A 15,144-nucleotide genomic window follows, 5' to 3' on the forward strand; every position below is an offset into this window, starting at 1 on the left:
GGTCCCCATCGTCAGGCATAAACGCTGCTTCCTGCAATCTGTCACTAGAACCCTCCAAAACGCTTAGGCACCTGATGACACTGCAGGGGCGCCTCTCGTCTCCTTGGAGAGCAGGAGGCAGGAGGAGGAGGAGGAAGAGGAAGAGGTGGGGGGGGTGTTCGAATGAGCCACTGTACTTTATACATACAGTTATCTTCAGCGCAGGTAAATGTAACGCAATGTCATGCAGCTTTTGTGGTAGATTTTGAGGCATTAGTGGCACAACAGCACTAAATAACAGCCAGAGAAACAGCTCTGGACAGATACATTTCCAGGTCTGGTCTGCCATTTGTCTCAATAGGTGCGGCGCAGAAGGCCTGAGGCCCACAGAGAGATCATTGTGTGTCCAATTGGGAGGTGGGGATTTTAACACCAGCACAGCGCTCGAGAACCGCGGCTGTCTCATTTGCAGACTGTACTAACAAACCACTCAAAACTCCAGGACAAATGGCTCAGTTATGGAGGATGAAAAATAATCTAGTCCCCAATGTTGTGTTTTTCAATACTCCATTCATGTTAGGATGTAGCGCAGATCCGCTGGGGAATAATGTTGCCTTTTGTGTCGGACTCTGCTTCCCCTCCCTTCTCACTTCCCTGTGCTGAAAAATAGCTGAAAGATCTCGGCCCCACAAAAATACCCCTTAATGCCTGAGATAAACCAGAGAATAACAATGTCAGTGACTTCAACAGGGAGAATTTTGTGCCATTTAAACTGAGAATCAACGCATTTGTCAGCATGTGTATCTGAATGTAGCCCTTTTATGAGCAATAAACCGCAAAGTCGTTTGTGTCAAAATATGACAGAAGATTGAAAAATGTCCTTGTTCAATGACACTGAGAAAAAAAAAGTTATAATTAACTAAATCTGAATATGTTTGACATTGTAAATATTTTAATTTGTACATTGGCTTTACAGCACTGCACAGTATGAAGATCTTAATTAACATCTGTCCCTAAGGGTCAACCTTTTATACAGCTGTAGGGAAAACAACTTGAATTACAGAGAAAAGCTGCATTGAAAGATATAGTCATAAACAATAATTTATCAGACTATTCACATATTCAAATATAACAAATACAGAAGAATAAACAAAACTTTAGTATTTAGAAAAATACATACCTGTTGTGAAAGTATCTATCTTCACCAACAACAAAAATAAAATAAAAAATAAATAGAAATAAAATTTGCTTTCCTCCAGAAAAAAAAAAACCTAAAACAATTTGTCCTCAGAGCTCAAGTAGCAAGCAGCTTAATTCCACAAGTCACACAGAAACTTTGTGTAGAAATGGAGACAGGAAACTCTAACATCCATCCAGCGCTACGTTTTTTGGTCTTTCATCTCCTTAACCCTGCTTGACTATAAGTACCTGGTTTCAGTGACAGAGATTATGTAAAAACAATAAATACCACAGCATTGTATGTTAATATTCTAACGCCCTGTATTCGTCTATGCTTAAAAGAAGCAGGAGGGGCAAACAGAAAACAAGAAAACCCAAAAAAACAAAGACAATGAAAGCTAACCCTTCATTGGTACCCCTGCATCTCCAGTTTCAGGTAGCGCTCACAGAAGGTGCGGTCCTGCTCATCTCTGCACACAGTCACAGCAAGAGAGACAGGGCTGTGTGGCTCAGAGCCTCTGTGTGTGTGTGTGTGTGTGTGTGTGTGTGTGTGTGTGTGTGTGTGTGTGTGTGTGTGTGTGTGTGCAGGACTCTCCCTCAAAGAAACACTCTGAAGCAAAAGACGATGATGAAGCAATGAAAATTGGAGTAAATCGCTCTCAAAGTTGTGCACAGTAGTTCCCACAACAACGTTTTTACAATTCAACAGAATCCTGATGATGACAGACGAGTGCTGAAAAGACAAAGCAAAGCAAACATGAACTTATTGGCTTTTTAATCTTTGTCAGAAGACTCAATGTGGCTGCACTTGACCAATGAAAGTTCCTACAGCACCTCGGAAATCTTTAATCAGCTGAGTGAACATACTGTATTAGTGCAAGACTGTTGTAATCTCCATGTGTTCGCATGAAGATCTCAACTAGCATGTACCTCCCCTGAAAAAAACCCAACTATCACACTCCATGAATTAATGCCTCCACCATGTTCATTCCAACATAGGCTAGTCACTATGTGTGTCAGTGTGTTTATGTTTCAGACTTACAATATATTCTATAGTTCTTTCAATTGCACGTTTCATTACAAGGAAAATCCTGGGGCCTCTTTGAAATGAGCAGCAGATTAATAGCAATTGCTTCCAAGTGCTAATCCTTCCTGAGCCTCAGAGAAACGTGCAGGCTGTCCGTGGCCATTGTCAGAGTTATCAAGGAACAATTCAGGACTCCTTCCTGTGGTGTCACCTGAATCAGTGGTCGGGCCAAATATTGGATTGAGTTACGCTAAACTAATCTTCTGAAACCTCCAGGATCAGATTGAGAAACACAGCCGAGACAGCCAAAGTTAAAGATCTACTTACCATGGAACAAGAAAAGCTGTTAACTTGCTACCTTAAAGCAAGTTTAGTTTTAAAGTGGGAAGCTAGCTGATATTAATATGAATATGTGTATGTTTGATTTTGAGTGAGAAAACATGGAAACATTTGAGTAGTATGTAGCACTGAGGACAATAGCTGAGTCCAAACAGTATTAATAGTGGTTACGGTAAATAAACTAGCCATTATTAGCGTTAGCTTTCACTTTGAAATATTTAAGCCTGCATTAATTGATTATTTGACCACTAGAAGGCAGCAGAAACAAGCTGTAAACACAACACTGACATTTTATTACATTAAGTTGCTATATCGAATTCATTAGCTACTTACACAGCAGACATGGAAGAACGTTAGCATTCATTTTGAGTCATGTCTCTGCCACCTGATGAATGTAAGACAAATATTCAGCCAAGAAAGTGAATATTTTTGTGTCTGTGAACTCATGAGGGAAATATTTGGCTTTTTTTGTTGCTATATACTCCACCTACAATATGTTCACCAGCTAGTTGCTAACTTTGTCTGTTGTTTGGTGCTGGGCAGGCAGCGTACAGTCTGTTTGTAGGAGTTTTTTTTCTTAAAATTGCTGTCTGGCACTATTGCTAGAAACTATGTGGATGAGAGCTGTGAGAGTCAATCTAAACAGTAAAAGTGAAGGCCAATCAAAACAAAGCGGAAAGATGCTAAAATGCTCGCACAGAACTGAGGTGAACTGCTGGGGGGTTTGTAGCTATGAGCAACTCCTTTCACATATAAATCTTCTGATCCATTGTTAATATAAAAACATTGATCACAGCTGCTTTAAAATGATACAAAATGAACCATTAACCTAACAAATGAAACAACACAGGTATCTCCTGAAATATCAAAACTTACCTTTAAACCACACATAGACACTTTCATGTCATGAACAAAGCAAATTTTGTTTTTGTTGGTCTGTATTGTTCCAGGCATGGTCTTACATTTCACAACTTACACTACCAATAATGGACTACGCTGACATTGTTTACCAAAATCTAAAAATAAACTCTAAAGCTGATCTTAGTGCACTCAGTTTTATATCAAAGACTGCTGATTTATACTAGGCTGTTCTTTTCTTTACAAACCATTGGACAATTTGAGTCACACTCAGATTGTTGCTTCTTAATATAAGACGTCACTGATATCAATTTATTTGTAAATTCATTAACTTTAACTAAAATTTAAATTCTCTAAAACATTTTTTTGTTTCTTATATGTCCAATTAATCATCCTTTTTGTTTTTATGTTTCAGGTTCTGATTGGAATAAGTTACCTGCAAACATCCATTTTCTGTCATCATTTTGCTTGTATTTTTTTTCTTCACATCTTAAAAATGTTTTCAGTAATGCCATCACTGTTTCATCAGATTTTAAGGGGCTTCTCCTGATAAAATAAATTTCTGTAGGTAACTCTGTACCTGTAAAATATTGGGCCACAGGCACAAAATGATTTCTGTAACTTGTAGAGAATCATATTTAAAGTCGTATAATTTCAACATAATAAATGTAATGTTACAGTAACAGTAGTAGAAGTGATAAATAAGTGTTTTGGACTTACTGTACCACACTTATTACCAGCCACTTCATCTTTATTAATAGATGCTGGAAAAAATACAAAATGTGAAGCACATTTCAATATGCCCCCGAGGTATGAATAAATGTACAACACCATAGAAGATAAAGAGAGTTTCTTCTTTTTTTATGCCTTTTCTCCCTACAGCAACATGGAAATAGTGCCAGTGTATTAAACCCACAGAGAGCATGGTAATGATTTTTAATGTTTCACAACTGTTTTATAATGTTAGTGTTTCTTTTTTGCTGATGTTTCTTGTCTTGTATATAAAAGCCACATATTCACAGTCCCAGTTGATGTGTAATCTACAGACGACACCCTTTTCCCAGCTTGGACCAGCATGTGTTGGAACGTTCATGTGTCTCTGACAGGATGTTGTCGAACACATATAACAAGGATTCCGAGATGTGGTAAGATATACAATGACGGTGAGATGGTCGGCAGTAATTAGCTGCAGTACAACCTGACCTGGCTGATCTACGGCTGTCACTATGAGTGAAAGCTCCTGTGGTTTGAACAGGAAGCTCTTTGTTAGATTAATGACTGTATAATTTCCTCACTTTGTTCTCACACTGGTGTTTTTTTTTATATTGTTAATATTTGAGTCTGAATTTTTGTAGCAACTGCTTATGTTAATCTTATAAACACACATTGACAGTTAAACAAATAAAAAAGATTCCATAGCATTCAAGGTTTCATAAACCAGCTTTCCCTGTGACTTAGTAACCTGTTTGAATTTGATATATTTACTACAGAGAAGTACAATGATCTCAAATGTTTGCACTAGTTAAAAAGGCTAAGATGGGGAAAAAAAGAAACAAAGCTATTCCATACAAAAGGCCTGAAGGAAGAAAAGATTGAAGGAAGACCAGTCTTATCATTTCCCAGATGAGGATTTGTGCAGAGTTACACAATGTGAGCAAATGGGTTATTCTCAGGGGGGATTTTAGAAGTTTCTGGGAGAGATGTCTTGTCAGTGTGTTGATGATTTGGTGAGGTCAGCTATTGTTTGTGTTCTCAGAGTCTGCAGTGTTTTACATAACTCAGTATATACGTAAGGGGCTGCTGGTTCACAGATCACCTCGGGTTATATGTCATGGTTTCTATTTCTGTCAAAGATACAGGTTATCTCAGAGCTTTTGTTCCCAAGTTACGAGAGTTTTGGAATTTGAACTCAAATACTTCAGTGTGACATCCTGACACCTTTGTCTTTGGACAATCATTTAAAGTGGGTCATGAAGTCAGTCTCCGTATCGCAGGTAGTGAAAACTGTGACACAGATCACCACTATCACGCACATGTCAGGATTTAGAATGAATCTCTGTACTGTCTGTAATTCCTACACTTAATTAGAAATGAATGAAAGCAGTTAACTTTATGAATGAAAGGTAATAATAAACTTGATCTAACTTGTATTAAAGATTCCAGTAACACAATGCTGCTGGTATTTTAAATAACCTCGAGGATATTATGCTCATTAAAACCAATAAGGAAATTATTGTTTGAAGTCCCATGTGCCATATAAATAGTGCAGCATAGTGCCAATGAATAACAGGATGCGCACTGAGTCACAATGAAAAAGGGAGACTCAAATGTCTTGCAAATAGGGAGACAGCACTACATCTGCCTCTGGTTATTTGGCTTGTGTGAATGAAAACAGTTTAGAGGTTTTACTTGAAATGTAATTCCAGAACAAATTGCAGGCTTTAATACATTATGTATAAAGCTAATCTCCAAAAAAAGAAGAAAAGATAAATGGCCACAAAAGATATTCTTTTTCCTATTCTTGCAGATGATCAGATTAGATCAGATGAAACGCTGTGAGTGTGGGGATGGTTGGTCACACATCACAGCAGCAGAGAATTAGATAAGGAGAATTCAGTTTTAAAAATAATATAAGAAAACATTTCAAACTGATTATTAGATTGTAGATTGGATAGTTATACAATGTATTATCCAATATATAAATGTGTATAAAAGTGAGTTAAGCCATGCAAAATGGGATTCTTAGTATTCACAAATAATCATTCTGACAGGCGTCCAAAATGAGCAAAGCCAAATGTTCCAGAACATACTGTATATGCAGTGTTGAGGAGTAACTAGTTACATGTAACAGTGTTACGTAATTTAACTACAAAATAAATGTAACTGTAATCTGTTACAGATTAAATGGTCTCACAGTACCAATGGTCTCACAGTACCAATTAAGCTCATGCCAGACTTTTGACTTTTTTCATAAAATATCTTTATTTTATATTCCAGTACTAGTAATCTGTAATCTATTACATTACCAAAGTAACTTTCCCAACCCTGTGTATATAAACATATAGGCACGCAGATACACTACCAGTCAAAAGTTTGGACACACTTTCTCATTTAAGTGAATGCGAAGGTGCTAAATGATTAAGGGATTGAGATCAGAACATTTTGCTCTCCCTCTCTGTGTTTCTGCTTCTTGTCTGTCTGCCACACGTGAACAGACAGAGATGGGAATGAGAAAGGGAGCGGCCCAAGGACACCCTGATAACAGAGAGCGGTATGTTGAATCTCTCTTTCTGTTTGTCTCTGTCTATTTCACCCTCACGAGAGAACAAAACCCTCAGAAATGCTGTCAGATTCATTGCACTTCATGCATTACTGATGTAACGGACATAATACAAAAATACAGAGGGAAGATTCAGGCTTATTCTCTGCTTATACACAATGCCCGTGATCAGATATGGTTTGCTTTGCCTCTTTGATGGATTTCAGCAACGTGATAGTGAAAAGGTATGTAGCATACCTCTGAGGATTTATACATTTCAATATCATTGCCTTTGCCAAATAATGGAATCACAGGAAGCTTTTCATCAAGGTCTCCAGTATCATATTAAACAGTGCATTCCTCTCGATTATATCCTCACTTGCAGACAAAAAGTGAGATATATTACAACACCGGGATGATGGTAACAGTAGCAATCGTATATTAGATGAAATGCAGCACATAACTATAAAAATATTATTATGACCAAGTGTAAAGGCAAGATGGTACCTATTACTCAGCCAACAGATAATATGATAAAGTGATGAGGAGTCAGGGCTATTAAAATACCAACAAGGTGTCATGGTGATCACTCCCTTTACCACCACCTGTAGACTTCCTCTCCTTCCCCAGTCCCTGCTTGTATTAGAACTTTCCGGATCATGCTGCTATCCCCTACCTGTCCACTAGTCGTCCCTGTTGAGTTCTCTTTACTGGACACATGATTAGCCACTATCCCTGCACACCTGTTCCTCATATCCTAATTATCTCTCCTTGGTGAATTTATAGTCTGCTTACCTTTACTGTCATAGTTTGAAACCATTTCTTATTCCTTTTTATGCATCTTTTAACTAAAGCTTTTTGACATCTTGTGTGAACTTTGATTTAATAAACTTAATTTCAGCACATCATACCAGTCTGTGGCATTGAGAAAATGAAATTATAGATAAGAGATGACAAATGAAAACAATAACTGATAGAAAGTTCAATGTTAAAGGAAGATTGGATTCCACAGACCGGGCCTTTTTCACTGCAGATATTTTGACTTGCCATAGTTGATGAAGCACATGTGTTACTAATAACATTAACAATGGCTTTGTTCAATTAAAAAAAGTGTCCAGTAAGCCATGGCAGTGAGCCAATATGCAGAATACAACTCCATAAAACTGAAGCAGCTAATTGGAATTCAGCCACTGTTCAGTTTTTCCTGCTCTGGCATGTTAAAATGTTGTAGATACTTGATGTACAATTGGTTATGTGTAATCAGATATTTATTCCTAAGGTTAGATATTTAATGACAGAGGTTCATTTTTCAACAGAAGTGACTGTAACAGGTTTATAAAGTTGTGTTTTCTTCCACAGGGTGCACATTTCAGAAAATTACATTCTTCCTCCCAAATATCATAATTATACTGGATTGATCAGATTGCATTCTTCTCCACAGGACATATACATTTATTAGTCTATTTACCCTAAAAATACATAAAATGATAAAATAAGATCCCTTTATCGATCCCTCTTGCGAGAAATTCAAATTGAGACAGCAGTACAGTGGAAAAAAGTAGCAGTATAAAGGTGAAAGGGTACTAAAAATAGAATCAACAATAAATAAGAAAAAAATAGGATAAAATAAAATACTATATACAGTAAACTGGATCTTTGTATAAATAAATCTGCAATATATAAATGTGCAATATGCAGAAGTTCCTGAGATTATATTCATGTGCAATCTTCCTGGGATTTACATACAGAGTAGACCCTCATACAGATAAAAAATAAATGTGCAATGTGCAGAAAATCTGAGATATATACATGTGCGGTTTTCCTGGGATTTACATAATAAGCTAAAGTAAATGTACATGTGCAGCATCAGTCTTTTTTTAACTGTAAGTGAGTAGTGTATGGTTTGAGTCTTAATCCTAGTCCTCGTCAGTAGAGTGCATATATTCATGCAGAATGCAGAATGTCGTCTGTGTGGCGTTCAGGACAATAATTTGACTTTTAAGAATCATTAAAATAATGACACCACTGTATGATAAATCAAAGAATGATCCAATACAATGTTCCTCAGATCAGAGTGCAAAAATGTGTATGTACAGGCTAAGAAGGTAGATTTATAAATCTCAAGTCAGCAGTAGCAGCCTAAAGCCACTAGTGGTCATCCATCTCACACAAGTTACAGGGATGTTATCTTCAAAGACTGTAGGGAATAACACTAATTCAGGCATACACCGCTGAAAACTTTAAATACATAGCAATTTCTCTCTTTGTTCTATTGTTTCAGCACTATACAAATATATCACGGTTGACTTTCAAAATTCACATCATCAATTTTCTCAGTCCTGCTAGAGATAGTCATTGAACTTACGAAAAACCGCAAAGTTTTACAAAAGAGCGAAGAGCACTTGAAGGCAGCACCGCTCTTGGACTGACCAGCAGGCAGAATGACGGGGTGTGTGTGTGTGTCTGTGTGTGTGTTTTGACACTGACAGATAAACAAACCCCTTCTCGCATGGCTCTAGGGACCTTCTTTCTACTAACGTTATCACTGTCAGCGTTGCTAAATAGCTCATTTTGATGTGGAGAGAATAACCCTGGTGAAAGAAAGACGACTTCACTGATGAGAAGTTATTACACTGGTTGAGTCCACTGGGAGGTGAGTTTGTTACAAGTTGTAGCTTAGAAAATGTACCGTTAAGCTAACGTTGGCTAACAAGACACAGTAGCTAGTACTTATTCTAGCTCCAATATACCAGAGCGTTATTCATTTTATTAAATAGCGTTACATATATCAGCGAAAACTATTTGACCATTTGCTGGTAGCACGTAAACTAATTAATTAGCCGAAGCCCCCCTTCCTCTATGTAATATGAGCTCTGCCGCAGCGTCCATATGGGCACCGCTATGTTGAGCTAGTGATGGATAAAACTGGCTAACGTTTCAGCTAACAGTGCAGCGCTGTTTGAGCTCCTCACTGGAAGTTCACTGGTTCACTTGTTGCATTTTCAGCTGAGCGTTAGACTCCTGCTCATAAACATTATAAGCTCCATTAAACGTATCTTATTCTGAGTGAAATGACAGCATGTCTGTTTAGAGGCGGGACCATGTTGGAAATAAATGTTTAACTTTAACATGTTATCTCTTGGTTTATTGTGTCTGATAATCAATAAATAAAATCAATCAATAAATCAAGTCAGTTCTGCCATACATGGACATCTTTACATTCATCTAGGTTTGGCTGGGAATAATGACCCATTTCTTTATAGATATCTGTATAGATAGACAGATACACATATATAATATATTCAATATAAATAATCAAATAATGTAGGCTATTGGCAGAGATGGGAAGGTTACTTTGGAAATGTAATAGGTAACAGATTATTAGTTACCCTATTTAAAATGTAATAAGTAATGTAACTATTTCAATTACTTAATCAAAGTATTGTAACTTTAGCTGTTAGGGTAAGTGTAGGCTACTCATTTAGTCCACCAAAATCTAAATCTAGGTGTTTTTCATGGATACTGACATGATTTTATAAGTGAGATCATTTCTTATAACACAAGATTGATCTGTCATTTGAAAATGTATTCATTAGTTCATGTAGATTTTGGAATATAAAACAAAGATTTTTTTTTTTTTTAAAGTCAAAAGTCTGGCATGGGTTTAATTGGTACTGTGACACCATTTAAGCCCATGTGTGCTCCAAATAAACTGATGTCATTTCAAATAATTCAAAACAGCAATATGCATTCAGTAACATGTTAAATACTAAAAAATAAAGAAAAAACCCTCCTAAGCAAAATCTTAAAGGTATGACTTCAGATGTAACCCCCTTTATAATCAGCAACATTTTCATAAGTAACAAACATTTAACTACACATTAATTAAATTACGTAACACTGTTACATGTAACCAGTTTCTCCCCAACACTGGCTATTGGTTAGGTTTAACAAAGCATAGACAGCTATCGCCACAGATTATATTCCAGACATAAATTCTTTCTCCATTTGTAACAAAAAAATCACAAGATTTCATTGGAGTAGTCATTGTGGTTGCTCTTTTTTTCCCAAATCCTCCCACTAACAGAGAGGAGTCATCACTGCTTTCACCATGCTAGACATGTTACATTTCTTGTTAATACATTCATCTGTATCTGTTATAAATACCTGACCACACTGTATCTCCGTTTCTCTCACATCCTCCTCTGTCTCATCTTAGTGACCTGCTGTGACAATTTGCATGCTGCATGTCTGATAGGTACCCATCACCCACCTTCACCCAGTTCTGGTGCGTGGCCCTACTTTAGAAAAAAATGAACAAGTGTCAACCTTCCTTGCATGTTGTGCTGTGAATGTGGCATCATGAGGAAAGACAGGGATAACCCTCTGGCACTGTCCCCCAAGAAACCGTGCCAGGGCCATACGGACTATGGACGGGAGCTAGAGAGGCTTCGTGCTGATTTGGAAGTGGAGAAGAGCCGCACACTGCGGGCCCGTCGACATCTCTGGGTGGAGATAAGGCACCTGCGGGAAGAAGCAGAGAGGAAGCAGCAGAGGGCTTTGAGGGAGCTGACGGCCAGGCGTGGCTCCCAAAAAGACTGGCACTCCAACAGGCCCTGGCGTCTGCTTTCTAAGGAGGTGAACATTAAAGACAGTGGATACAGTAACACTGATTCCACAGGGAAAGAAGCTTGTTTGATCAGTGGAGACACGTTTACAAAGCTGGAGCAGTTGCTGCTGACGCTGTATGAGAAGATAAATGGTGAGCAAGGAGTTTATAAAGTGCATCACAGGCAGGATTTTGAGCTAGAAAAGGCCGTTTTCCTCTGCCACCTGCTAGAGGCCCTCGAAAGACAGGGGAGGCAGAGTGCCGGACACCCCAGTTACATTTCCAAAAGCCCCTCAAGAAAACCAACGCAAGGCAGAAGCAGCTTCAGCCAGACGAGGCCTCGCCTAACTTACTCCAGGGCCTCGCTACAGAGATCCCAGAGCGTCTCCCTCTCAGCGAAGAAGACGACCAAACAAGTTCGACTAAAGCAGTCTTTAAGCGAGGACTCGATTGCAGCTGACCCCTGCACCACGGCTGCAGTAGTGGACACCTGTTGGAGCAGCTCTCTGAATATTTGTCACCCTGCAAACATTCCCCATGCAGGCTGGGACGACCAGCCCCCCTGCTGCGCTGAGTCCTCTGGGTCAGATGAGTCATTGTCCTCCAAATGCATGGACACAAACATGGAGGTGAGCAGCTTCATATTCACTACATTACTGTCTGATTTGTTTTCACTGGTTGGTAATTTAGAAAACGCATAAATATACACAAAATATATATGCAGAATGAATGGAAGTGCAGTATGTTACACTTGTTTTTGAAGGTCTGTTATGAAAACCTGAATGGTTTGTAGAAATAAGATATTTTTGACTATATTTTTTCAATTATATTGTACTTTTGTTTTAGAGATAGAAAAAAATGAAAATGACAAATCAGGTTTACTTTTTTGACTTGTGAGTTAACAGACAGCGGACACACATCTTTCAAGTTTGCCCTGTGATCTAAAGGGAAAACATTACTTCCAAGTTTCTTGTGTTGGCTTATCACAAGAAAATGTGCTTTGTATTGGAGTAGTGAATAGTAGTTTTCAGTAATAATGCCCATCTAGATGGATACAGATATTAGCCTAATGTTTTCCTCATTACTGTATGTAAATGCATAGAATAAAGATGTACATCTAGGCTAATCAGTTCACCACTACTGTAATAATACAGAAATGTAACATCACAGAAACAGACCTGCTAACCAGCACCACGATTATGAAGGCAGCAGCACAGGAAGCATGTGTATGTAAATATGTAAGCCATATTCATTGCAAATTGACATTAATTAACATTTTCTATCAATAGATCTTTATACCAATGGGGTCAAAACATGTATCAGGAGTCAATGTGTAGTGAGGATTACACAGTTCACATTATACACAAAACAACCATTAAGGCTATCATTACCAACTTTCAGTCTTCTTAATGGCAGTTTTTGCACGTCAAATTGCCTCAGTCAAGTGCAGAAAGCGTTTAACTGTACACTGTAAGTGTAGGATGCTATTCTCAGTTCTGTAAAGAGGCAGCAGTGCTAGTGAGGAGTTTCCAGTAATTAAACGCTAATAAAAACTCTACTATAATTAAAAAGGAGAGCTAAACCCTTGCTAATGTCACAGCTGTATTTGTTGTCATTTTGAGGCAGGATATTTGAAAAGCATTTAGTATGATTGGAGCAGTATGGTGTAAAATACATTTGTGAATATCAGTTGCTATCTGAGGTGTGGTTGTCAGACAAGGTAAATTGTGCAGGATGAGAGCAGAGAGGCGGGGTTAGGGACTCTTGTTTGAGTGGCAGAAGTGGGTCAGCGTGCTTCCGTCGCTTAAATTTTGGATCAAGTTTTCATAAGAAAGTTAATAATTAATCAAAGCTTGAACTGCGTCCAAACAGCAATACCCACTTGCCCAGCCTCATGTTAGCCCCCTTTTTGTATGTCTGAATTACTAAATAATTCAAAATAAATGTTAAATAGGATATTTTACCTGAAAAAATGTGCATAATGCAGTTCACTAAGATAAACATAGTTATTATAAACCTTTTAGTTTGTCACAAAAATGAAGGCTTCACTACTTTTTTACATTTATATTATGGCCATACTGACGTCTTCTTTGTGTGTTTAATTTGTAAACTGGTGAATAGGCTTTTGTGATTATCTTAATTGCTGTTCTATAAAATGCAAATTTGCTTATATCAGAAATAATGTTCAGAAAGAAAAGGAAAGAGGAGCAGTTATTTATATTATGTGATATGACAAAACCCAGCAGGCGATGAAGAAATGATGAATGTCTCAGGCATGTTAGAATTTTTCCCTGATTGCAGACTGTTTTAAAATTAACTTCTTAATACAATCAGTGGATAAACTTGCTGTTGTTTCTGAAAGACGTGGAGACACTGTAATGGCACACTCAGCTGACAGCTATTGGTTTGCTGTTTGGCAAAATCCCAAATGATGTTTCCGAGACATTTAATGTCAGATGTATTTGACCAGCAGCCTAATTTTCAATCTCATGTCAGGCAGACAGGGAGACTCTGTCAAAATATGTCAGCGTGACAGGATGTCAATACCACTGAGCCATGATGGACCAGACTAAAGCTCATTTCCCTGCACAGCATTAAATGTCTGACGTCCATTTGGTTATGCTGACAGGATGCTTTCCATTGTTTGTGATATGTGCACCCACTGATGATAGCGGTCATGTGTGCAGTAGTTGTCTGACCCTGTTCTCTACCTCGCTGGTTGTTTTGCAGTCAGCACCTCTGTTCCCAATCGAGGGGCGAATTTAAACAGTGAGAGGAGCTGAAGCAGAATAGAACCAGTGTTTTGTAGAGTTCACGTCAGGGTTGCTTTCAGTCTTAAGGCGACTAAAGTCATGAGTCGTGAGCAGACTGTAATTAATAATGGAACAGACCCGAAAAAACTTGTTCAGGCAGAACAAGGAGAAGTTATATTTAAAGCCTTTATTCGGGCAGACATATTGGTTAAAACAGACTGGTTCCAACCTCACAAAGCAAAATAAGAAGCTAATACTTGTGATTTATCTGAGTTATTTATTTTTATTATTTTGTTCTGTCTTTTCAAAATCAGTCATTTTCCTCAGTGTTACTGGTTGTACATACTTGCCGTGCCTGCCTCTCTCTCTCAACAGTAAAATGGGGAATTTGTAAGTAACAATTTCAGTATTGGCTGCACTGACAGTGGAGCAGTATGCCAGGAAACCGAGGCAAAATGTCTGTTTTTGACTTTGCTGCACCCAGCTGTGGATTTTCAGTGACCTTTAAAAGAACAGAAGACGGACTTTTGCATGACATCAAAGCAAACACACTTTAAAGCCCTGGCGAGCTGCACGACCGCAACAAAGCAGTCGGGAAGTATTCAAATACATTTTGACCTTCTGTAGATGAGTCGAGAATAAACTGAATGAAAGGTGTTAGGAGTTAATCTTGAGATAAGGCTGTACCTAAATTTGACTTATTGTGACATATGACAGTGTAGCTTGTCATTTGATAGATATTTAGCTTCACCTATTGCTTTAAAGTAATTTACAAAAAAGTCTAGATTTAAGACTCAACTGAAGGATTAATGCCCACCACACAAAAACAAAAAACTGCCTAGCCAGGTGAAACTACTACATCATCAGTAACACTTACTATCTGTCAGACATGTAATTTGTCCAACTGCAGTAAAACATTAGAATGAGTCTGGACTGGACACACTTGTTCCTCCGTCTGCCCCCTGCAGCCTCCCTGTGTTGCAGTGTGTACTGCCTCTTGAACAATCAATAGGGAGCCAACATCATTCCAGCGTCATCTCCATGGAAACGAGCTCCAGTCGCGGTAATGATTGGGCCCCGACTCAAAGCCTGCCTTTTTTTGATAGGACGATGGGAGCAGTCCTCCCTACCCCCCTCCTCA

At 38.2% G+C, this 15,144-nt stretch overlaps 1 protein-coding gene across 1 annotated transcript in view; it reads left to right on the plus strand.

The window, feature by feature from the left end:
* Window positions 1-9,073: 9,073 nt before the first annotated feature.
* The window catches only part of LOC133993912 (RIMS-binding protein 2-like), a 61,474-nt gene continuing 55,403 nt past the window's right edge, over window positions 9,074-15,144 (plus strand). The window contains exons 1-2 of the mRNA XM_062433045.1: window positions 9,074-9,294; window positions 10,861-11,879. Coding sequence (XP_062289029.1) covers window positions 10,980-11,879 — 900 coding nt within the window. The 5' untranslated portion in view covers window positions 9,074-9,294; window positions 10,861-10,979. The remainder of the gene's footprint in view (window positions 9,295-10,860; window positions 11,880-15,144) is intronic.

The sequence above is a fragment of the Scomber scombrus genome, chromosome 14 (assembly GCF_963691925.1).
Source record: "Scomber scombrus chromosome 14, fScoSco1.1, whole genome shotgun sequence".
In the NCBI taxonomy this organism is placed as follows: domain Eukaryota; kingdom Metazoa; phylum Chordata; class Actinopteri; order Scombriformes; family Scombridae; genus Scomber; species Scomber scombrus.